The sequence below is a fragment of the Schistocerca cancellata genome, chromosome 3, assembly GCF_023864275.1.
Source record: "Schistocerca cancellata isolate TAMUIC-IGC-003103 chromosome 3, iqSchCanc2.1, whole genome shotgun sequence".
In the NCBI taxonomy this organism is placed as follows: Eukaryota; Metazoa; Arthropoda; class Insecta; order Orthoptera; family Acrididae; genus Schistocerca; species Schistocerca cancellata.
Window position 1 is genome coordinate 4,819,239 of NC_064628.1, and position 24,093 is coordinate 4,843,331.

The following is a 24,093-nucleotide window of genomic DNA, read 5'->3' on the forward strand; positions in this document are numbered from 1 at the left end:
CTACTCACAGAAGCTGTTACCATCTCAGCAGAAGTGGGATACCTACAACAGTGAGTTTCTTCCCATGTATGAATACTTTCGACCACTGTTAGAACCAAGAGAATTCCCTATCTAAACTGACCATAAACCATTGACGTGCACCTTTAAGCAGAACAACAATAAATGCTTACCTCGCCAGTAAAGCCATTTGGAATTCATATCCCAAAGCGGCACAGACATCAAGCACTTTGGGAATTATCTGTGTAGTCGCTGATTGACTCTCACTTGTCAACAGTGTATCATGGCCAATAGATTTAACGGAACTCGCCTGGGCACAGCAAGATGATCAAGAGCTCCCAAGCTTTCTACTTTATGACACATCTGTGTTAGAGTTACAACTTCTCAGCGTACCTAGTGAGGAATTGAAACTGTATTGTGATATCTCTCAGGGAAGATCTCACCCTTTCTTACCAACTGCATTTCATAGACATTCTCTCGATAGCCTATATAAATTGTGTCACCCTGGAGTCCGTCCAACTTTGCACCCAGTGTTGATGCATTATGTATGGTCCAGTATTGAAAAAGACTGTCGTGAAAGGATATATACATGCCTGTAACACCATCATAACAAAGTGTCTCACTTTGAGCACACGTTTGTTGGTAATCTCCCAGACACAAACTTATATTTTGTGCACATGCGTATTCATGTAGTAGCACCACTGATTTCATCAAACAATAATGCTACTTACAAACTAAACAGATCATTTCACTCTCTGCCCCAGAGTGGTGCGGGTGGACACTTTCTGTGAGTCTGATTTGTTCGCTCAGCTCGCAGGGTTCTGTGGATATGTGCACCGTAAGACCACCAGCTATCATCCGGCGAGCAATGGTGTCATGGGAACAGGATACGAATAGCGGTATACAGAATAAACTGTCCCCACTAATATCTGCACATAAGTATATTTCGACAATTATCATACGCGTGCACACAGTACAAGGTATAAGAACAGACTGAATTAACGTGGCGGCTCGGATGAGCGAACTGGGTTCCAAAGATTAATGTTGTCTATGGTCGATATGACATACTGACGCCACAGTGTGATCGAGTGATGGCACCTGTGCCTCAGAGCTGCACTTACGTGTCACAGCACCCCTTGGGCGACCGCTCCTCCAGTAGTTCTCCTTGGTCTGCAGAACACTTACAACTCATACAAGAGTTCCTCCACATCAGAACTGGTTTTTGGGGAAGCATCACATCTCCCAGGAGAATTTATCGATGTCAGCGCCCTGCAATCATTATCTCATGATCATCCGGACTTTATACAACGTTTGAGGCACCACATAGCTCATGTCCGTCCTCTCAAAACCTCCAGACGCGCCACCTAATTACGTGCATCGTGAATTGGACGATTGCTCACATGTAATGCTACGCGCGGACGGCGTGGAGCCACCGTTACAGCCTCCTTACACTCGCCCATGCCGTGTTTTGAGAAGAGATAAGCGGATGCTAAACAATGCAGTGAATGGCAAAAGCACAACCGTTTCTCTCGATCGCGTCCAGCCCACCGCCAACTTCTTCCAGGGGGCGCTTCTCGTGGGAGCACCAAGAAGACAGGCCTACCTTCCGGTACAGGCACCAAAATCACAACCATGGAGGCAACAATCACCCGAAGTACAACCGCATCCCGGCGCACGACTCGTTGTGGATGTCGTGTGTATTTTCCTACGCGTTTTCTCGACGACGCTCCGCTTCTGCCACGGGGATGCTCTAGCGTCTGACCGCTGTTTTTTTATTATTTTTTTTATTTCGTATGCGTATTCCATAGATCCGTACATGCGAGTGATTCGCCTGGATGTGGAACGTGTCAATACAATTGTACAAATACAATTAATGCTACAGAATAGTAATATAATTCAATGATATAGATATTATAAGTATCACTTTTTCTCATTTACAAGCTGTCATTAAAGTAGTATAGCAATTCTCAATATAACATTATAACTATAACATTAACACTATAACATTAACATAATATTGTATCATCCATCTAATAACTAAGAGACTAAATACATCTATTATTAAGGGAGGGCATTACTTCTGGAAAAGAATTCATCTAACGAGTACAGTGGATGGTCGAGCAGGTATTTTTTTAACATACCTTTGAACAGCGTTTCATTTTCTATTGTACATTTAATATAATTAGGCAATGCATTAAAAGTCTTTATAGCAGCATACTTTACTCCCTTCTGTACAAGTGTTAAATTTTTTAGTTCAACATGTAGATCATCTTTACCTCTAGTATTGTAGTTATGGTATGAACAATTTGTTTCATACTGAGCATTGTCTTTATTAACTACATTCATCAGAGAGTATATGTACTGACATGTTGTGGTCAGAATACCTAACTGTATAAAAAGTTTTCTACATGAGGTTCGTGGAGGAACCCCACACATGATTCTGACTGCTCTCTTCTGAGCAGTTAAGTTTTTTTTTGAGGCTGGTGAATTACCCCAGAATATTATTCCGTAACTCATTAATGAGTGAAAGTACCCAAAGTAAGACGATTTTAAAATGTTGATGTCCCCAAAATGAGTAATTATTCTTAGAGCAAAAGTTGCTGATGAAAGCCTTTTTAGAGTAAGGGACACATGCTGCTCCCAGTTGAGCCTACTGTCAATGTGAACCCCCAGGAATTTAATGGAGTGCACCTGTTCTAGTTCCTGGTTGTCATGAGCAATTACTATACTTTCTAGAGTTTTATTTTTTGTGTGGAACTGTATAAAATTAGTTTTTTTAATATTAACTGAAAGAGAATTAATTGAAAACCAAGCTGTAACTTCTCTGAGTATATCATTAACATCAGTCTCCAGATCAGCAGTAGACTGACCATCTACGACAATGTTTGTATCATCAGCAAACATTGTGAATTCACAATTTTTACTAATGGACAGGGGTAAATCATTAACATATATTAAAAACAGCAAGGGTCCAAGGACAGGTCCCTGGGGAACTCCATGCTGAATTTTGCCCCATTCAGAATCCACTAGATTAGGAGATCCTTTGTTGCAGCCATGTAGAACGACCTTTTGTTTCCTGTCTTCAAGATATGATTTTAGCCAGTTACCTATAGGCCCTTTGATTCCGTAATGATAGGCCTTCTCCAAGAGTATCTTGTGGTTTACACAATCAAAGGCCTTGGAAAGATCACAGAAGACACCAACTGGTGACTTCTTACTATTAATAGACTCCAAGACATCATTTGTGAGTGAATATATGGCACGCTCTGTGGAAACCCCTTTTTGAAAACCAAACTGTCTGTGGTTAATAATATTAAGTTTATCAAGATGTGCCACAATCCTGTTATACACTGTCGTCTGCTGTGTGCGAATGGTGGTATCGCGGCTGTGTAAGTTGTAATTACGCGCTAACCAGCAACTCTGTACACAGCAACAGCAGCAGCAGTGGCAATATTTATACTTTGGCTTTTGTACAACGTACACTTGTCCGTGAATTTTGTACGTACTTAACGCAGTTTTTCTCCCATCTCACCTATGATGATATTTGAGGGACCGTCCCACATTCAGGGATCGTCCTACATTCATGTATAACCTTTCCCACGCCTGTTGATTGAACGTGTAGGTCAAAAAAATAAAGTTCTTTCATTTCTGTTTCTCGAGAGTGCCAATTCGGGCTCTGCTGCTCGGATTGATAGTATATAACAAGAGTCTACTGTGGCATATAACGACTAAGCTCTTATTTAAGCAGTATCCGACAACTATACCCTCAATGACATTTGTCATTTTTGGATCCGGCTGTTAACTGCCAGATGCACATTATAATAAAATACGTCTGAGAATCATGGGCCGCACGAATATCGGTACTTGATTCGGGACGCATGCGGCACGCAGTTTGACGACTATTGGAATAAGTGCAAGGCAGCAGTGATTATTATTTTAAAACTGATGCAAAGTTACCCCCTTAGGCACACAGTAGCTTAGTTTACGGATTCATTATCGATGAATGACGGAAATAAAACCTAAAAACTGAAATAAGAAGGTCGGCGTACTTTTGTTCGTGAAATATTTATTTTTTACTCTCTCTACATTCAACATGAAACCATTATGGTGTCGTTAAAATGCAACACCTGCTTCGTTTCTCGTATATATGATGCTACACTCCGCGCACGACGTGTTCCACAAACATCTGCACTCTTTAAATTTCTCCCGGAACTTTGTCATTAATGTTTCATCCGCCTTACATACCGTCACGTACGAGTGTGTCGTGTAAACGCACGAGAATTGCGTACACAGACGGATTATTACGCATGCAGCGGTCTTTAAAGAAAGCTGTAAATATGCTTGATAAAAATTCTGGTTTCAAGAAAATACTAGCATCAAGTTAATTTTGCCATTTAATCTACTAGTAGCAAGTAATAAAATAAAAAGTTAAACAATAAAGGCACTAGTCCAATCCATTGTCTTACAGCAGTTCTTTTATTTTCAACATCTGAGAAATTTTGTCAATAAATGTCACTATAGATATTTTGTTTGTTACAGTGTCGTCAACGAGACCTGCTAATTTATTCCTAAAACATAAGTCACTATCGGTTACGAGAGTGTTGGCAACCATGACACCGTAAAGGTCGCTGAGATTTGCAAGCGGCGCTGAGTTTGATATTTTGCAGGTTGAAAAGTCGCTGTAGAAGTAAGAGGTAATTAGAAGTTTAGTTGTAATGGGTCTTCAGCTGTATAAGTTTTAACGAAAGTGTGCTTACAGCACTCAAATGTCAAAAATGATCGTAGTCGTCGTTCCAAGGGTAGCAATAATGGTACAGTATTGTTGTAAGCAAGCCGGTTTTTAACGAAGAGCAGTTACGAGCTTTTCACAAATTTACGTAATTAATATAAGTAATTGCCTACTGGCAATTTAGTAGTAGATTGAACCCTGTCTTACAGAAAAATATTTAGTGACATGACATTTAGCAAATTCAGTGTCTTGTATATACATATGAGCTCCATTAATTTCTTTCGTAAAATACTTTGATAAGACAGTTGGATCTGATTAAAGAAAGTCGCATCCTTTTTTTCGTTGAAAAGCAGTCACTGAATAATGTTTCTATATTATATTTATGTTGTCACAATTGGATAACTATGGAAACCACAGCATAATAGATAGAAATGATCGACAGTGTGACTGTTGCCAAAACTTTTTTCATATTGTATGTTTCACGGTGTACAAAAAATTGACATCATGTATGGCAAAGTCCATATCAGTTCAGGCAGGCTAGGAAAAATCTTACCTTCATAGTCTCGGATGTTATTGAATTTAGCATGTGTCAAAATGAAGGACTAAGTAAGGAACACGTGTTTCTTTTTTTGTTTTCTCAAAAAAAAAAAAATCTGCTCCGAGATACAGCCCTCCAAAGATGACACTGCGCATACCATTTTGAAGTTGCGAATTCTGGAAAAAAGTTTTTAAAATGCTGTATCTCTGGAACAGTTCTAGATATTTGTTGTTTTTTTATTTGAAAGGTAATTGCCTTATGATTACAGAGAAATCCTCCGTTTGGACTTATCTGTCAAAGTTCTTTTACTATAGCATTCTGAACTTGTTATAATTTAAGGAATTTTTTTTTTTTTCAAAAATCCCAATCCATAAAATTTTGATTTTTTTCTATTGATTAGTACCCCATAGTTTACATCCCCTGAGAAGGAGAGCTTCCACTTTTAGGTTGAACATGTTTTATAATCCATTGAAATTTCTGCCATACATAAAATCTGTTTACTACCACATTATCACATAACAGGCTCATAAAATCAAAACCTAGCCTTATTTAACATAATTTTAGTTTTGAAAGATAAGTACTGGTAAGAGACTAATGTTTCAAGCATTTTAAATAGTTCCAAAATGTATGTGAAAGGTCCAAAGGCTTAAAGGTTTCAATTTATACAACCTGCGCACTCTGTTTTGTACTGAAATTAGCCAGTCAATGAACTAAAACTGCGTTCCACTGTTTCAGTACCTTCCTTTGATATAGAGTGATGCCTTCCTGTTGAACCAATAGGAACTGGAGGATTACAATCTTCAAAACATTGTGAACAGAAGTGAGCACTGATGGCATTGTCTCTGTCCTTCAGCTGGAAACCTATATCCATCAGCTGGTCCATGTGGTAGCATAAAGTTCACTACAATTTCGTTTAACTCCTAACTGATGTCTATAATCTCTGAAATCCACCAGCCACAGTCATACACACATGCCACAAACATCCCCCTTCTCAGGTTGTGAATCTGAATATTGTCCTGCTGTTTCTGAGGTGTTGGCTGAACGAATGAAATTTCCTCTTTCTTGCTCTTTACAAGGCGTGCAATATGAGTTCACCCATCAACCTTCCTTTGATATAGAGTGATGCCTTGCTGTTGAACCAATAGGAACTGGAGAATTACAATCTTCAAACCATTGTGAACAGAAGTGAGCACTGATGGCATTGTCTCTGTCCTTCAGCTGGAAACCTATATCCATCAGCTGGTCCATGTGGTAGCATAAAGTTCACTACAATTTCGTTTAACTCCTAACTGGTGTCTATAATCTCTGAAATCCACCAGCCACAGTCATACACACATGCCACAAACATCCCCCTTCTCAGGTTGTGAATCTGAATATTGTCCTGCTGTTTCTGAGGTGTTGGCTGAACGAATGAAATTTCCTCTTTCTTGCTCTTTACAAGGCGTGCAATATGAGTTCACCCATCACTTTGAGTCCAAAAATGTGTCTTCTGAATTTCTTTCACAGGAGTAGTTTGTTTGGACCATTCTTCTTTTTCTGCTCACAGAATTCTTCTATTTCCTCTTTCGACAAAAGAATGAGGGCTGTGGATGTGTAAGATTTCACGACTCTCGTAAAATCCTCAGCATTCTGAATTGCAGCTGTATTTTGCCTGGAAAGATTATGTTTTGTAGCATGATGCTTCAGCATGCCTCCTGCACCATCACAAGGCCCCTTCCCGTGACCAGTAGCACTGTGTACCCAGCCGGCTGGCACAAGCGACTTGCTCAATTCAAACAGCTGGCAGCGACTTTTAAAATGACTAGGAGCACCATCTAAAATAATGGTGATCTTCTCTGCCCTGTTTGCAGTTGAAGAATTTTGCACATTGCTAGCAAAGCATGTACTGAGTCATTCCCTGTGTCATCACTTATAACTGCAACACTTTTACTTATTTATTTAGCACCTGTATTAGATGTAAATTCTAAGCAGATTATCAAGACTGCTAAATCTGAGTACAGGAGAGTAGTCAATCAACCAAAAATTGAGTGTTTTAGAAAACTGCTCAAAGATATGAACTGGAAAGATGTTAATAGTGCTCATGACATGAATGAAAAATATAACACATTCATGAACAATGTCAGTACCATGTTTGAAAACTGTTTTACTTTAAAAGTTACTCAAATTAAAGAGAGGTCTATAATAAAACCATGGATTACACAAGGAATAAAGATTTCCTGTAAGACAAAAAGGAAAATGTATTTGTCGACCAAGAATAGCTCCAATGCTGATGATTTAGCTAAATAGAAGGAATGCTGTAAAATATTAAAAAAAGTAATTCAGACTTCTAAACAAATGCACTACGAGAAGAAGATAGCAATGTCAGGGAACAAAATAAAAACAATATGGGATATAGTGAAAGAGGAGACTGGTAGAACCAGAAAGGAACAGGAGCAAATAGCACTAAGGGTAGATGACACACTAGTAACTGATGGGCATAGTGTGACAAATCTATTTAACAAGTACTTTATATCCGTTACTGATAGAATGGGACTGTCAGGATCAGTAAATAATGCCCTTGAATATCTGAAACTAGCCCTTACAAATAGCTTCAGGTACATGAATATGTCACTCACTTCACCAAAAGAAGTAACTTCCATAATAAAATCTTTAAAAACAAAGCATTCTAGTGGTTATGATGAAATATCAACAAAGTTAATTAAGGTATGTTCTTGTGAGTTTAGTACAATTCTAAGTTACTTGTGTAACCAGTCAATTAGAACTGGGACATTTCCTGACTGGCTAAAATATGCAGATGTTAAGCCTCTATTCAAGAAAGGGGATAAAGAGATACCATCACACTACAGACCGAAAAAGTAATGTACAGGCAGCTGCTCAACCACCTGACCACAAATAACATATTATCAAGAACACAGTTTGGATTTCTGAAGGGTTCTAACATCGAGAAGGCTATTTACACCTACAGTGAAAATGTACTTAATTCATTAAATAACAAATTACAAGCAGCAGGTATTTTCTGTGATTTGTCAAAGGCATTTGATTGTGTGAACCAAAACATCCTTGTAAATAAAATAGAATTCTATGGTGTCACGGGCAGTGCTCTAAAATGGTTCAAGTCATACCTCGCTAACAGGAATGTAACACCCAATATTGTGCCTTATTAGGTACAATGGTGCATTTGTATCATGTATATGTAATCACATATGTATATATGACTGTACTAAACTTGTAAAAAAATGCTATGATGTTTGCAAAGGACACCAGTTGGTGTCTCCATGCAAAAAAATACAATAAAAAAAAAAAAACAAAAAACCAAAGGGTGTCAGTGCAAGGGACTAGTAAATTAAGTCATCAGTCATCATCAGAATGGTAAGAAATTACATATGGTGTCCCACAAGGATCCATCTTTTTTAGGGCCATTGCTTTTTCTTGTATACGTTAATGATCTCTCATCAGTTACACTGCCAGAAGCAGAGTTCGTTTTGTTTGCAGATGACATAAGTATTGCAATAAATAGTATGTCGAGTGTAGTTCTAGAAAGATCTGCTAATGATATTTTCATGGATATTAATAAATGGTTTAAAACCAACTCACTGACATTAAACTTCGAAAAGACTCACTATATGCAATTCAGAACCTGTAAGAGGTTTCCACCCAGCATATGCATAAAGTACGAAGAAGAGCAGATAGAAGAGGTTGACAGTCTTAAATTCCTGGGATTACAACTTGATAATAAATTCGGTTGGGAGGAGCACACCACAGAACTGCAGAAACGCCTTAACAAATCTGTATTTGCAATTCAAGTGTTAGCAGACATAGGTGACATAAAAATAAAAAAACTTGCATACTTTGCCTACTTTCATTCCATAATGTCATATGGTATAATATTTTGGGTAACTCTTCAAGTCAAACAAAAGTTTTCAGAGTCCAAAAGCGTATTATTTGTGGAGTAAATTCATGGACGTCCTGTAGAAACCTCTTCAAAGAACTGGGTTTACTAGCTACTGCCTCTCAGTATATTTACTCCTTAATGAAATTTGTCCTAAATAATATATCTCTTTTTTTCAACAAACAGCTCAGTTCATACATACAATACCAGGAACAAAAATGATCTGCACAAGGACTTAAAAGCACTTACTTTAGTTCCAAAAAGGGGTTCACTACTCAGGAACAATCATCTTCAATAATTTGCCAGTAAACACAAAAAATTTAGTTACAAATAAAGATCAGTTTAAAAGGAGCCTGAAAGACTTACTAGTGGCCAACTCCTTCTACTCCATTGAAGAGTTTTTTAATAGAAACAAATGATGTATTGTATATATTCATACTATTAGTATTGTTATTTCAGCTTTAAAAAAATTGACATGTTCCACATCCACAAGGATCTTCTCAGCATGGATCTATGGAACGAAAAACTAATCTAATCTAATCTAAACCATGATATTGGACTTGTCAAAGTACAAAACAGTATAAAATTTTACTTACTTACATCATGTACAAAATTTTATCATTGGTATCAACACATCTTTATAACAAAAACATTATTTTGCTTAATAAGATTATAAAATTATATAAATACATACAGATAGAATAAAATCTATTGAAACTTGTAACCTGGTCATTACTCCTAGATACCCTGGTGCTTCTTGTGGGAGAATTACAGACCAGTTCTCAGCAAAATCACAGTGAAGCATTAAACATAGTTCTTCAGCCTGTACACACCCTTTCACTTCTGCTAGGTGTTGTTGTTGCAATTTCTTCAACTGCTGGTGTGTTACTGCTATGGGAAACTGGAATACGGATAACTGTATACGCAACAAGCTGTTCCCATAAATGTTTATACTTCCATATATTTCAACACAAAGAAAGATACATGTGTACACTGTACACTGCTTGTCAGAGCAGTTAGAGTTCAAAGATCATGCTTTACGTGGTCGATGTGACCTGTCAATGCCACACTGCTTTCACTGACCATTTATCAAGTTCATCAATGAAACTGTCAAAGGTAACAACAGTTTTCTTAATTAGTTTATTTTCCTCCCACATCACATATGTAATTTCTGCGGAGTTATCTGCTATGTCTTTCAGGCCAAGCATATGTAAAGGCAGTCCTCCCTTTCCAGGGCAGTCACCATGCTCTTGAAGCAAACAAGTCTGTTGCTTTACATCACAGACTACTAATGACTTCACACACCCAACCAAGGTCTCATATGTCACATGCTCCAGTAAGTTCTTCAAAGTTACCACACAAAGTCCAAAATTCGCCCAATACACACACAAACAGACATCTCTAGGTTGGTATGTAACAATCCACATAGGTCGTAGTGCATAAAATTTTGATCTTCCAATATGTGAAGTTGTATAGTTGCTCTTATAAATTGGAAAACTTTCTTTAATACTGCGAGTCATGTACCTCTTCACTTTCACACCTTTTTGACTTTCAGCTGTTACAGTTACAGTGTCTTTTTTGTTGGCACTCTTGCAAGAACAGTCCATTTTATCTTCCAGATAAAATGACTACAGTATTTGAACTTGAGCTGCTTCTACAGGATGACCATAACAGTGATCTGGTCTTCTAAAGACCCCTTTTACAGACCTCACATTTCTTGATTTGTCTAACGTGCGTTAGGTGTAACAGAGCGCAGGACTGATGGTGTGTTTATACTGTATGGGCTGTCCACCAAACAGGGACTAGTTGCGAGTGGAGTAATGCGCCTGTGACAGACTCCATTGTACATGCATACACGTATCGAATTTTCTCCTTGTAAACCTCTAAACCACTGTGGCAGACGTGTGGCATACTCAAATGATGACTGTGTGGATATGCTTTGGTCCTTGGTGCATCTGATAACTGGGCTGGTGTTGCCACTAGTGAATATGCTGCTAGATATCCTCATCGACGCCATCCAGATAAAAATGTGCTTCGTCGTCTGGAGCTGCACCTTCGGGAATCAGGTTCTCTCCTTCCACCATTGCGTGACACAGACTCACCGTACTCCAGCAACTGAGGAAGCTATTCTGGAGGTCATACACCAAGAACGTCAGTGAAGTACACAGAGCATAGCAAGGCAGCTGTGTGTCCCATGATGCACGGCCATTAACATGCTGCACAAGCATGGGCTGCACCCCTATCATCATGCTTTCAAGCAACACCTACATCTTGCAGACTGCTATCAGTACTTGGACAGAATATTTCCAGGGAAACGGCTCGGATGTGGAGGTCCAGTTCGATAGCCACCATGTTCGTGTGGCCTAAATCGCCTGGATTTCTTCCTGTGTGGACACCTGAAGGAACGCGTGTACACTACTCTGTCGACGAATGTGGAAGAATTGGTAGTGCGTGTTCATGCCGATCTTGTTACTGTGGACACATCTTTTCTGTGAAGGGTCCAGACCTGTGTGATCAGGTGGGTTGCGCAATGTTTGGACATGCAGGGAGGTCGCTTTGAGCGTCTGTTGTTCTGAGGATGACGTATTTTGTTGTGAAGGTCTTGCGGTCATTAATATGGACATTATTATTGTTACTGGTTGCTAATTTGCGACATCGGACTGCTCGTATTACGTGTAGAATAAATGACAAGTAGATGTTGTATTACTGTACTGTGCTATTATCTTTAGCATCTCCAAATTGATATTGTTTTTGTAGTTATTCTGTCCTATGACAGGTCATTTGTTTCCACTGTCTATTTCTTATTTGTCTAACCACATATTTGTTATGTTCAGTGTTACAAAATGTTGTAAATTTAGGATACATGTGACCTAAGAAACAGTGTATATTACAGTATGAAATGTCAGAATGAAATTACCGTAGCCATAAAAAAAAATGCACTCCAACCCAGGATCGAATCCTCGACCTGCGTGCTAACCAAAAACTCTATCCACTGCACCAACTATGCAGTACATCTAAAGTGCGTTGACAGAGGCACTTACCACACATGTTATTAGTGTTGCCAGATTGCCATTCCTTAACTTCCATTATCTGCCAGATGACGTCGCTGGACAAGATTTTTTGACAGACTTTTTTTATCGCTGGCTTGTGAGTAATAGCAATGCGAAGCCCGAGTGCGTAAATTTCGCTTCACCCTGTGTATCGCTCTGTTATGGATATGCAGATAGCACACTTCACTCTCCTGTGGCCCCAGTCAGAAGACATTTCAAACAGTCCTTTTCATAAAACACACTGCAACTGTGTCAACTGGCAAATTCCTCAAGAAAGCACAGAACTCACTGGATGGTCTCATATTTCTTAGAAGCCTTTTCAGTAAACAAATTAGCACTGAACAACTACAGTACCAAAACCAGCAATGAACAACCATGACTAAGAAACTGACAAGATACTACAACAAAGTGTAAGAAATATCTGCAACAGTGAAAGTGAAAAGAAATAACTGCAACAGAGAAAGTGATAAAAAACTGCAACAAAGACAATAGAAATAAACTTTGTAACAAAGAAATTAGCAAGAAACAACTTCAGTGAAGACATGCATTACCCTTGAAAGTTAAAAAAAAGGATTGTTTATAATAAAACCTGTCCAATTAAAACTGGAAGCTCTCCTGTACACAGAATATCATAATACATGGTACTAATCAACAGAAAAAATCTAACTTTTCTGGATTGGCATTAAAAAAAATTTTTTTTTCTGTAAATTAAAAAAAATAAATTCGAAATGTGACAGTAAAAGAACTTTGATAGATATGTCCAAACGGAGGATACCATTGTAATCATAAAGAAATTGTCTTTCAAATAAAACAAAAACGGTAACAAAATATCTAGACCTGTTACAGAGATACAGCAGTTTAAAGATTTTTCCGAAATTCGCATCTTCAAAATGATGTTCGCAGTGTCATCTTTGGAGGCCTGTACCTTGGGGGAGGAATTTTTCTGGAGGAAAAAAAAAATATGTGTCCTGAATTATGCTAAATTCAATGACATCTGAGACTATGAAGGTAAACCCCCTGCCTAGAGTGATACTGATTATGCCCTGTGGACATGAAATGGAACCATTGTGTAGACTAAGTTGTTGGTAAAGTAGATAGCAGACTTGAGTTTATTGGTGGTATGTAAGGGAAATGCAGTCAGTTTACAAAGGAGAGGTGACCCATCCTATAATATTGTCGAAGTGTGTTTGAGACCCATACCGAATAGGACTAATAGAAATATTGAAAGTAGGAGGGTAGCACAAATAGTTATAGGTTTGTTTGGCTTCAGATGATGACACTAGGAATATACTACAACCCTCTATATCTCACTACCATAGGGATCATGAGAATGAGATTAGATTAATCACAGCACGAACAGAAGCATTTAAACAATCATTCTTCCTGTGCTCCATGTGTGAATGGAATGGGAAGAAGCCTCAATAACTGGCACAGTGGGACATACCCTCTGCCACACAGTTCACAATTGGTGGCAGAGTAGGAATGTGGGTGTAGATGTAGATATGAACAACCAGCTTCTGTGTATATGTGGGCTACCTTTGTCTCTGTGGTAGCTGTACCTACCTCTCCATGATTATGAAGAAATAACAGCTCATCTTAGTCCTGGAAGCTGATATGGCACTAGCACAAGCAGAATTGGAAGAGTTGAGATCTACAGTTGGCTGCATTAGGAGGGTTCAATGAACTGTGGGTGAACCTGCTGGACCAGTGAGAGATTCTAGATATGCTGCAAGTCTGCCATGTTTAATGTAGACATATCCAACAACTTCACTGCTCTGAAGACAGTGGATTGATATATGCAGACAACTTAAGGAGTTTAGGATCACACTGATGTGAGAGACAAAGTTAGACAGTTAGAAGGTTAAAAGCACCAAGAAGGTACATCTGCTTGGGGAGTAGTCTTAGGAAGGAAACATCTGAACTAGTATGTAACATCCAATATAGCGAATACCATGTAACTAGTATTTTTAAGCCTAGTGCCACTGTGATTTGTGGTTTTGTGGGAAAAAATCTTGATAAAGAACATCATGTAAGCCTAATGATTATTAGGGATTCTGGAAACATTTTGGACTATAACTACAACTACGCAGATGATGTTAAAATCAGACACATTGATGGGAATGCTCATCTCAGACAACTGTAAAGACTGAGTCACTCTTTGAGCGATAAGGAATGCTCTGGATAGAGTATTTTGTTGAATGTGCAACTGCAGAGCATCAGAGACACTCAACAGAGTGAGTGATCACACAGAGTAAGATTGATGTGTCGCCCTTTACAGGTTTGTGCCACTCAAGGCGTGATGTATGAGTGCTTGTGGTAAAAGGTTACTCGCAGAACTAATTTATAGAACCAGCCAGTGTAATCAGATCTTAATAATTCCTGTGTTTCCCATTATTTTTACTAGGTATTGTTTAGAGAAATGTTTCTGACTGATGGAGCTGCTGAATAACTATAGACGCAGTTTCATCAATTGGTTATAAGAAAAAAGGGCAGCTTGAATGACACAAATGATAACAGTCATAATATATTTGGATTTTTTCATAAAAATATAGTAAACTTGTTAAATAAGAAGGCACACTTCTCATATGACTGCAGATAACTGAGGAATCAAAATGTATCTTTATAGCTGTTCTTTGCATCATGGAACATAATTTGGAAGCAACAGAAACTGAATGGATACACATAGATGGTTACAATTCAGTAACACATTGTCATAGATAAGGGGAAGTGACATACACAAAAGTCCGCCCCCGGTAGTTGAGTGGTCAGCGTGACAGAATGTCAATCCTAAGGGCTCGGGTTTGATTCCTGGATGGGTCAGAGATTTTCTCTGCTCTGGGACTGGGTGCTCTGTTGTCCTTATCATCATCATCTCATCTCCATTGACGTGCAAGTCGCCGAAGTTGTGTAAAATCGAAAGACTTGCACCCGGTGAATGGTCTACCTGACGGGAGGCCCTAGCTACATGACCTTTACATACACAAAATGTGGAATAAAGCCTCAGGCCTTAGACTTCAGTGAGTAATGCATTGAATAGCTCTGCGAGTGTTATACTTCGGTAATTGACTTGGGAACATATTAAAAAAACAGTTCTTATTGACATAAGCCCCTGAATGGAAATGTTTACAGTGTGATCAGACAATTACAGAAGGTATGTTCTAGACTTAATAGAAATAACTGGGAAGATATTGTAGGTGGAGATTGATTTCATCTTGTACAGTTTTTATAGAGGGCACCTAGAGTTAGTGATGTCCATCTTAGTTTTGGTATTTATAGTAAATTCCCGACAAGAATAGAAGTATCGGTGCAACAATGACTAATAATTTTTTCCTTCAAATGCCAAAATTTTTTGTCGGCTTTCATCTACATAGGGAGAAATGATTATCATAATAAAATAAGAGAAATCAGAGATTGCACAGAAAAGATATAGGTGTTCATTTTTCCCATGTAGTATTTAAAAGTGAAACAGTCGAGAAATTGGGTGAAAGTTGTTCTGTGAACTTCTTCCAAACATGCAGGTGTGTACTGCAGACTAATCATGTGGATTTGGGACACAGGTTTTGTTGTTTTGGAAGTTCACTTCATCCTTAGTAACTCTCACCAGAGATGCATATGGAGGACTATTTTACCTCCAGAATATTTGACCTAAAACAATACCATTATCATTAAGTCATACAGTTGAGCTGGCTGTTTCCAGGAAAAGTGAAGACTTTCATCCATTAGCAGTACTATCGGAACAAGACCGTGCTGCTTAGTGTTACAAGGCCTGATCACTAATCCAGACTGTTGCTTCAGCAACACTGGAAAGGCTGCTATCCCTCTTCATTTCATGCTTAGTTTGGCTTCTCTGCAGATACACCTGTGTTCTGGTTGCACCTATATAGCTATCCTATCATCTGTCATTGAGGCATGCCAGCCACCCCGCTTTGGCTGGGTCCATGATTCAGCAAAAAATATCTGACACTATGAGGTTCCAATCTTTGATTTGACATGAACTGACCCTACTGCAGTAATCTGTCTGAGTTGTGACTGCCATATATTATCCTAATCTTCATAAAGCTATCATATTTTAAGTAAGACACAATTTACTTGAATCTTGCAAACATAATGCAGGATACTTCCCTTATTGGTGATAGTTTGAGTAATTCTGTTTCCTCATGAAAAATGAGCTAATTCCACATGACGTATAAACTCACTGCTAAATTTTTCATCATATATTTGAGCCTCAGGGCACTCAAATGCTATTGTTAGAATTTTTTTATAAGGAAAGAGAATGATTCACACCATCACTAATTGAAGAAGTGTGTTGCCTAGCGTTTGAGGAGATTTAGGAAAATCATGTCGTATAAAACTATGGTGGCTGTATAAAGTAATATGAGGCTGAAAGATAAACTGTCTGATCAAAAGTATGTGGACACACCTTCGTAATGTGGAGTTGATCACTAGATAGCATGAGAGATGGATCTGCTAACATAAAAGGAGGAGGTGGAGGGAGGGGGTTAATTGTATTGCCAGTAATCAGTGACAGCTGGGTGGGTCTACTATGGGAGTTCAGTGACTTCGAATGTCAACTAGTCATTTGATGACTCCTGAGTAACAAATCCATTAGTGACACTTCAACCCATCTAAAGCTGCTAAAGTTGACTGTTTGCAGTGTGATTACGAAATAGAAACACAAAAGAACAATCACAGCTAAACAAAGACCATTCAGACCTCATGTGCTGACAGACAGGGACCATTGAGAAGGGTGGAGAGCAATTGTAAAAGATAACATGAAATAAGCAACAGTTCAGGTAACACAGTGATTGTGTGTAGGGAGTTACCAAGAATGGGGTACAGTTGTCGAACAGCTCCTCATAAACCTCACATTTCTTTAGTCAACACTAAGTGATGCTTCGTGTGGTGTGTGGTGCCACTGGACAGTGGATGACTGGAAATGAGGGATTTGGAGTGACTAATCACTCTGTACCCTGTGACAATCCAATGGAAGGGCTTGGGTCTGGCAAATGACTGGAGAACGTTGCTTGTCGCAATGTGTAGTGACAACAGTGAAATACGGAGGATATGGTGGTTACAGTATGGGGGTGTTTTTCACAGCTAGGGTGAGTTATCTTTGTAGTACATAAGGAAACACTAAATTCAAAAGGATATGGACACATTTTACACTATTTTGCACTGCCTGCAGTAGTAGAACAGTTCGGAGACAATTACTGTTTGTATCAGCATGACAATGTACCCTGTCATAAAGCAGCATCTGCGAAGCAATGCTTTGTGGACAATAACACTCCTGAAATGGACTGGTCTGCCAAGGGCCTCAAACTGATTCCAGTGGAACATGTTCGGAATGAGTCAGGATGCTGATTTTGCTTCAGACTCCAGACCTTCTCTGGTTTCAGCTCTTGAGGAAGAATTGGTTCCCATTCACTCTACAAACATTCAGCCACCTCATTGAAAGTATCCACAGCAGAGCTGAATCTGTCATAAAAGTGAAGGTTGACACACTCTCTATTAATGTCCACTAGTAGGTGTCCAGATACTTTTGTTCAGATAGTGTATACCTAGTTAAAAAAAATTACAATATGGTCTCTGATTTTCCCGTAAGGCAGCATGAGTAGTAATGAAAGGACTTACGTAGTTGTGGAAGAAGTTATACTTTGTGTGTATTTCATATTCTGGTAAAGCTGTGCAATCTCCTCTCACCTTCTACAATTTCAGAATTTGTAGAGTAAATTTTACAGTAGTAGATTGAAATTCTTTTGTAAAATGGAATGCAAACTATGCTTATGGCTGCAGTAAGAAGTGAAGTGCTGAATGTAAAATGAACTGTTTGGTCACTTAATTTTAGTGGGTAACATTTCTCAGAATATATATATTTTTAAAATATTCTGTTTTGAGTGGTCAAGATGTGACTTCAAGCGTTTGTCTTACAGATGTAGATATTTTACTGGAAACTGTCAAGCTTATTTGAAGAATCATGCAGCTGAAGCACTTACAAACAGTAACAGAGGCAGAGGTGAGTCAGAATTTTTAGTTTATTTTCTGTATCATTAAGTTTTTCAGTAAAAAGCCTTTTTTGGAGGAGCTAAAAAGAAGTGGAAGAGTCCAAAATCAGGTTATTTGATGAATTATACAATAACTTGAACGTGATGCATGTGAAGAGTTCAGTGCTACTGCTTGTTAAAAATAATTGGAAAGTGCTTATATAATACAACCACCGAAGTGTTGGGCTTATTACAGATCGGCATTTGTAGTACAGTGTTGCGCTGTGTGGTACAAATTGTAAATTTATGGTAGAGTACATTATTGTAATGTTTATACACAGCTGATGACATCATAATTAACATAATCAGTGATAGCAAATTGAAATGCTTTATTATTACAATATTTTTTTAATGTTTTACAATATCATAAATCATTTATTGCATTTTGATTGTGTGGGTGAATATGAGAGAGATTGGGAGAGAGTGAGTGCAGTATGAAATAAGATTGTCTTTTACACTTTTTAATATAGAACACATTTTAGCCCCTTTCATTTCTTCTTATTTTAGTAAGTTCACAGATAACCTCAATGTTGAGTGTTCATAAACCACGGGCGTGTGTGTGTGCGCGCGCGCGCACACACACACACACACACACACACACACACACACACACACACACAAACATTAATACAACTTAAATCTCTTGATCCTTGGGCCCAGAAAAAATTGTAGTCAACAAGAAAATAAGCAAATTAGAATACTTGAAGTACCAGAGTTTCAGGGTCCTTCACAGGTTGCAGTCAGTGACACTTAATCTAGACCACAATGGCACAGTTTTACAGAGGAAATGTTTCCAAGTTTTTATTGTCTGCAATCGAGCACTGCTGGCAGAGTCAAAGCACTGTGGCAGTACAACAGAGAAAGACAACAAATTTAGCAGAATCTGGATGGAGCAGAGTGATATTGTACTTAGAGTGCTGTGGCAGTGGTGGTGAGAAGAAAATGGCTCAGTTTAGGCTTCTGCCTGCTTTGCAATCAGTTATGTTGTCATCTTCCGTGTGGTGGTGGCGGTACAGTTTCTGCTTTATAACTTCCTCTACCGTAAGAGGAAGAGAACATACTTGATCATCCCTGGCTTGATTTTTAATAACAGAGAAAGTGAATTATCAGATTAATTCTGTCCGTCAGTGCAGAAGTTGATAAAGTGGCAACTATAGGCTTTGCATCCAAATTAGCAGGTGGTCTTGCTGTTAGTGTCTAATGACTTAACTGCTTCCTCAAATTGCAAATGGAGACAATAGAAAAAAAGGGAGTAAACCACACCTCTATAATCAAATAATCACACCTAATTATTTGTTGCTTTGACTGTAGTTGTTTTATTTCTGCTTAGTGGAAAGAACACAAGTCAGCTACTACCTCACACTTCTACACCATGGGTTATTTAGTAACTGAGAAGAATACTTAACCATTATAAACATTCCATTAGACATCAATACTGAGTAGAGATTAGGGATGGAAGAATAAGTACACAAGATGAGGATCTGAATCAAGTATTAGAAAACTTATTCACTAGCCACAGGGATAAATGATCTCTTCAGATCTTTGCCTAAAGCTCCCACTGGCAGAAGCACAAGGGAAAGGGAACTGTTAACTGGCTGTCATATTACATCAAGAAGATTCCATTGGTAGGGGTGGTGAATAAGAAACCATTCTGATTTAATGTGTATAATCACTGTTAGATACTCATTTTGGAAGACCAATAATGTGCTTACATGAAATCACATCTACAGGCCTGGGACTGAACTGACATGAGCTGAAATGAAATGTGCTAAAGGAGCTAAAATGAGCCAAATGAACTAAAATAAGAGGGAATCAAATGAGATATGACCTTTTATTACCAGGAGGAGTGACCTATCAGTCATCCTCTCCACTGCGTCTTGAAGCCAACATGACTGCTTGTTTCTTTCCACAGGGACATCAGAAGTTAGTATGCTTTTTAAAATTGTCAGATAAAAAAATTTTTTTTTTTTAAATAGATTGAGCAGCCACGGAGGCGTATTTGTTAGGAGGCCTTGTGGTAACATTTTTAATGACAATGGTAATTTTGTGCATGTTCAGATATGCCCAAAGGAGTAATCCCTTGAATACTTGAAAGTGGGATGACAACTGTACTGAAACCGATAAGATAGTTCTTCAGTTCTTCAATGGCATACTAATATGACTAGTTGAATGCTACTCACCATAAAGAAGACACACTGAGTTGCAGACAGGCACAACGAAAAGACACTTACACATTAGCTTCTGACCAAAGCCTTCTCCAGAAAAGGAAACACACACACACACAAATTCATTCAGACAAGCAAGCACACTTCACACACACACATGATCACCATCTCCGGCAGATTGGACTGGAATGCTGCTGTCACATAGAACAGAGGTAGCAGTCTAGAGGAGGCAGGGAAGGGGAAGGGATAGCAGGGTATGAGTGAAGGGAGAGAAGAATGCTGTCTGGTGGAGCATACCAATACAAAAAAGCTGTGTAATGATTGCAGCAGAGCTAGTATATGAGATGGCTGCTTTCATAGGTGACCTGGCTTCTGAAGGAGTAGGATAAGCCTGTGATATGATGGGAACAGGAAATGCTGGGTGGGTGTATTGGGCAGGTCTTGCACCTTGGTCTTCCACAGGGATGTGGTCCCTGTGGCAAGGTGTTGGAATTTGGAGTGGCATAGGGATGGACTAGGTTGTTGTGGAGGTTGAGTGAATGATGGAACATCACTTTACGAGGGATGGGAAGGATTTTGGGAAGGATATCCCTCATTTCAGGGCATGATGCTTGGTAATCAAAGCCCTGACAAAGGATGTGATGAAGGGGCACTCTTTTGTAGGCTCTTGTTCTTGAGGTTGGTGGGAGGATTATTTGTTTATGGGGAAATGGCATGGGAGATCTGTTTGTGGTCTAGGTATAGGGGATGTTGCCTGTCTGAAGGGCTGAGTGAGACCGTCAGCATACTGGGCAAGGGAGTTCCTGTCGCTGCAGGTATGCCATTCCCAGTTGGCTGGGCTGTGTGCGAGGGAGTTTTTGGTGTGGAAGGGATGACGGCTGTTGAAATGCTGGTACGGTTGGTGATCAGTGGGTTTAATGTGAACAGAGGTGTGGATAGAGTCATCAGAGAGGAGTAGGTCAATGTCCAGGATGGCAGCATGCCGTGTTGAAGTGGATCAAGTGAAGCAAGTGAGAGAGGTGTTGAGATTGTAAAAGAATGAGGATGGTGTGTCCTGTCCCTGAATCCAGATCATGAAGGTATCATAATTGAACCTGAACCAGACGAGGGCTTTGGCGTTTTGGAGGCTAAGAAGGTCTCCTCTAGATGGCCTATAAACAAGTTGGCACAGAAGGGTGCCATGCAGATACTAATGTGTGTCTTTTCATTGCGCTTGTCTGTAACTCAACATGTTACCTTTATGGTGAGCAGCAATCTATCTTTTCCTTAATTATTGATACTTGAACCTGGAATTTCCATTGACTGAATTGTTAATTAAACAGTTAATCACAATTACTTAATTGGATAGATAAAAAATCTACTCACCAAACGGTGGCAGAACACACACATAAAAGACTGTTGTGATTGGCAAGCTTTCAGAGCCAGTGGCTCTTTCTTCGGGCAGAAGGGTTGAAGGGGAAGGAAGAAGGGTGAAAGAAAAGGTCTGGAGAGGTCTAGGAAAAGGGGTAGATTTTGGGAAAGTCACCCAGAACCGTGGGTCAGGGGAGACTTACCGTACGGGATGAGAAGGAAAGGGTGCGACCACTGCTGCACTCTGGAGTTTGATGACATTGCCTAGAAGGCAACAAGGTGCCCATATCTATGAACAAGTTTTCTAGTTCTCTGAAGTTAAGCTAGTTGATGCTCATACCCCAATGAGGACTGGAACTTTTTCTCTGAAGTATGCCGAGCTTGTGGTGATGGTTAGTGTTTGTCCAGCTGTGGGAGGCAAAGTGCTATCTTTGATTGTCTATGGAAGCAATTTACCCATCCCTTTTCTGTTGATGGATGTGGTATGGTACATACATGTTTGTCAATGCTGTCGACTCAGTTCTTCTCCTGAATGGGCTGAACGTCCATGTCAGATGTTCTCCTGTACCATTGGAAGAGTGATGAAATGGAATGCATGGAAGGTGCTGTATGCCACTGAGGGTAGAGAAATTTGAAAAGGTTTGATACTGGAATTAGAGCTCATCTTCTGAAATGATGACTTTAGGGAGGCCTTCTATTGCAAATACTTAAGCTAATTTCCAAGTGGTGACTTCTGCTGAGTCAGAGCACATTGTACCATTTAGTGGAAATTGAATAGGTATCCATAACTACCTTCCACATATGTCGCAGATGTGGAACCCACAAACACATTGTGGAGACAGCCCCAGGGCCATTGTGATGGTGGACAGATTGGAATTGCTGACGTGGTGTTGGCTGTGACGTGGTACACACCTGGCTGTTTGCGACCATCTCAATGATGTCTTGATTTGTAAGATGCCTGTATACATCCTAACATATAATGTGGATAGTAGAGGTTTGCTAAGAAAGATTAATAAAGCTGTGTATGAACTTATTTTATCAATTAAAATAACTGGCTTTCTTTACAACAGCTGGCTTTCACATGCAACAAAAGCAATACAAAGAATAATACCACTGCAAAGAAGACAAAGATAAACAGCTATGCCCACATAAATAAACTCTATGCACTAGTGGTCAGAATGTGAGCATAAACAGAACAAGAACCACAAACACACGCAAATGCAGTTATGCAAAACCTTTCCAACACTCCCGCTATTTAAGTGATTGCATTTAGCAATTAACAACATTTAGCTTTGAGCGCAAATATTCAGATTTTTCTTTGGTTAATGCTTTTGTCAACAAATCAGGAAGTTGTTCTTTGGTACACACACAAGCAACTTCTATCTCTTTACACTGCACTTTTTCACGTAAAAAATGATATCATACATCTATATGTTTGGTGCATTTTCGATGTTCAGGATTTTTTGTCAACTTGCACTCTGGTTGTCAATATGTAATGTAGTTGGTTCTTTACACTTGATTCCCAGACCACCTCATAATTTTCTCAGCCAAATTGCATTTTAGCAGCAGTAGCAGCAGCTACATATTCGGATTCACTTGTACTTAGAGCAACAACGTTTTGGCTCTGAGAAGTCCAGGTTCAGGACCACCAGCCAAAAGAAAAACAAATCCTGTTGTTGACGTTCGCGATGTAAGATCACCTGTGTAGTCAGCATCAGAAAGACCAACCAATTGCATTTTACTCCTGCTGTTTGAATACTCTATATTGTAATCTGGTGTTTCAGTTAAGTACCTGTAAATTCTTTTCACTGCTTTCCAATATGATTGCATTTATCAATTAACAACATTAAGCTTTGAGCGCAAATATTCAAATTTTCCTTTGGTTAATGTTTTGGTCAACAAATCAGCAACTTGTTTTTTGGTACACACATAAACAACTTCTATCTCTTTACACTGCACATTTTCACGTATGGCTGTTCAAAAATCTGCTCACACTGTTCCCTGCAAAAGAAATATCTGGTCGAGAGATAACTGACAAAAACATAAGAGATCCAACCGCTTTATGATATGATACTTTTTCACCACTGAACTCTTCATCATTAGGTAACAGACTCACATGAGGATCAGCAGGAACACTTTAACCTTTTTCTTCAGACATTCCAAATTTCTCAGTTATCCTACTTGTATACTGGTGCTTACATATTAACATTTTATTTCCCACACAATCTCACTCAATTTCTGCTCCAACAAAGCAATGACCTTAACCTACAGTGGTTTGAAAGACTTCTTTTAATGATGTGGCAACTTTATGAATTGCTTCTATTGACTTTGATG

General features: G+C 39.0%; 1 protein-coding gene across 1 annotated transcript in view; it reads left to right on the forward strand.

The window, feature by feature from the left end:
* LOC126176767 (intraflagellar transport protein 172 homolog) overlaps nucleotides 1-24,093 on the forward strand; it is a 387,842-nt gene that overhangs the window by 32,409 nt on the left and 331,340 nt on the right. Inside the window, exons 2-3 of the mRNA XM_049923936.1 lie at nucleotides 4,537-4,691; nucleotides 18,134-18,216. Coding sequence (XP_049779893.1) covers nucleotides 18,178-18,216 — 39 coding nt within the window. The 5' untranslated portion in view covers nucleotides 4,537-4,691; nucleotides 18,134-18,177. The remainder of the gene's footprint in view (nucleotides 1-4,536; nucleotides 4,692-18,133; nucleotides 18,217-24,093) is intronic.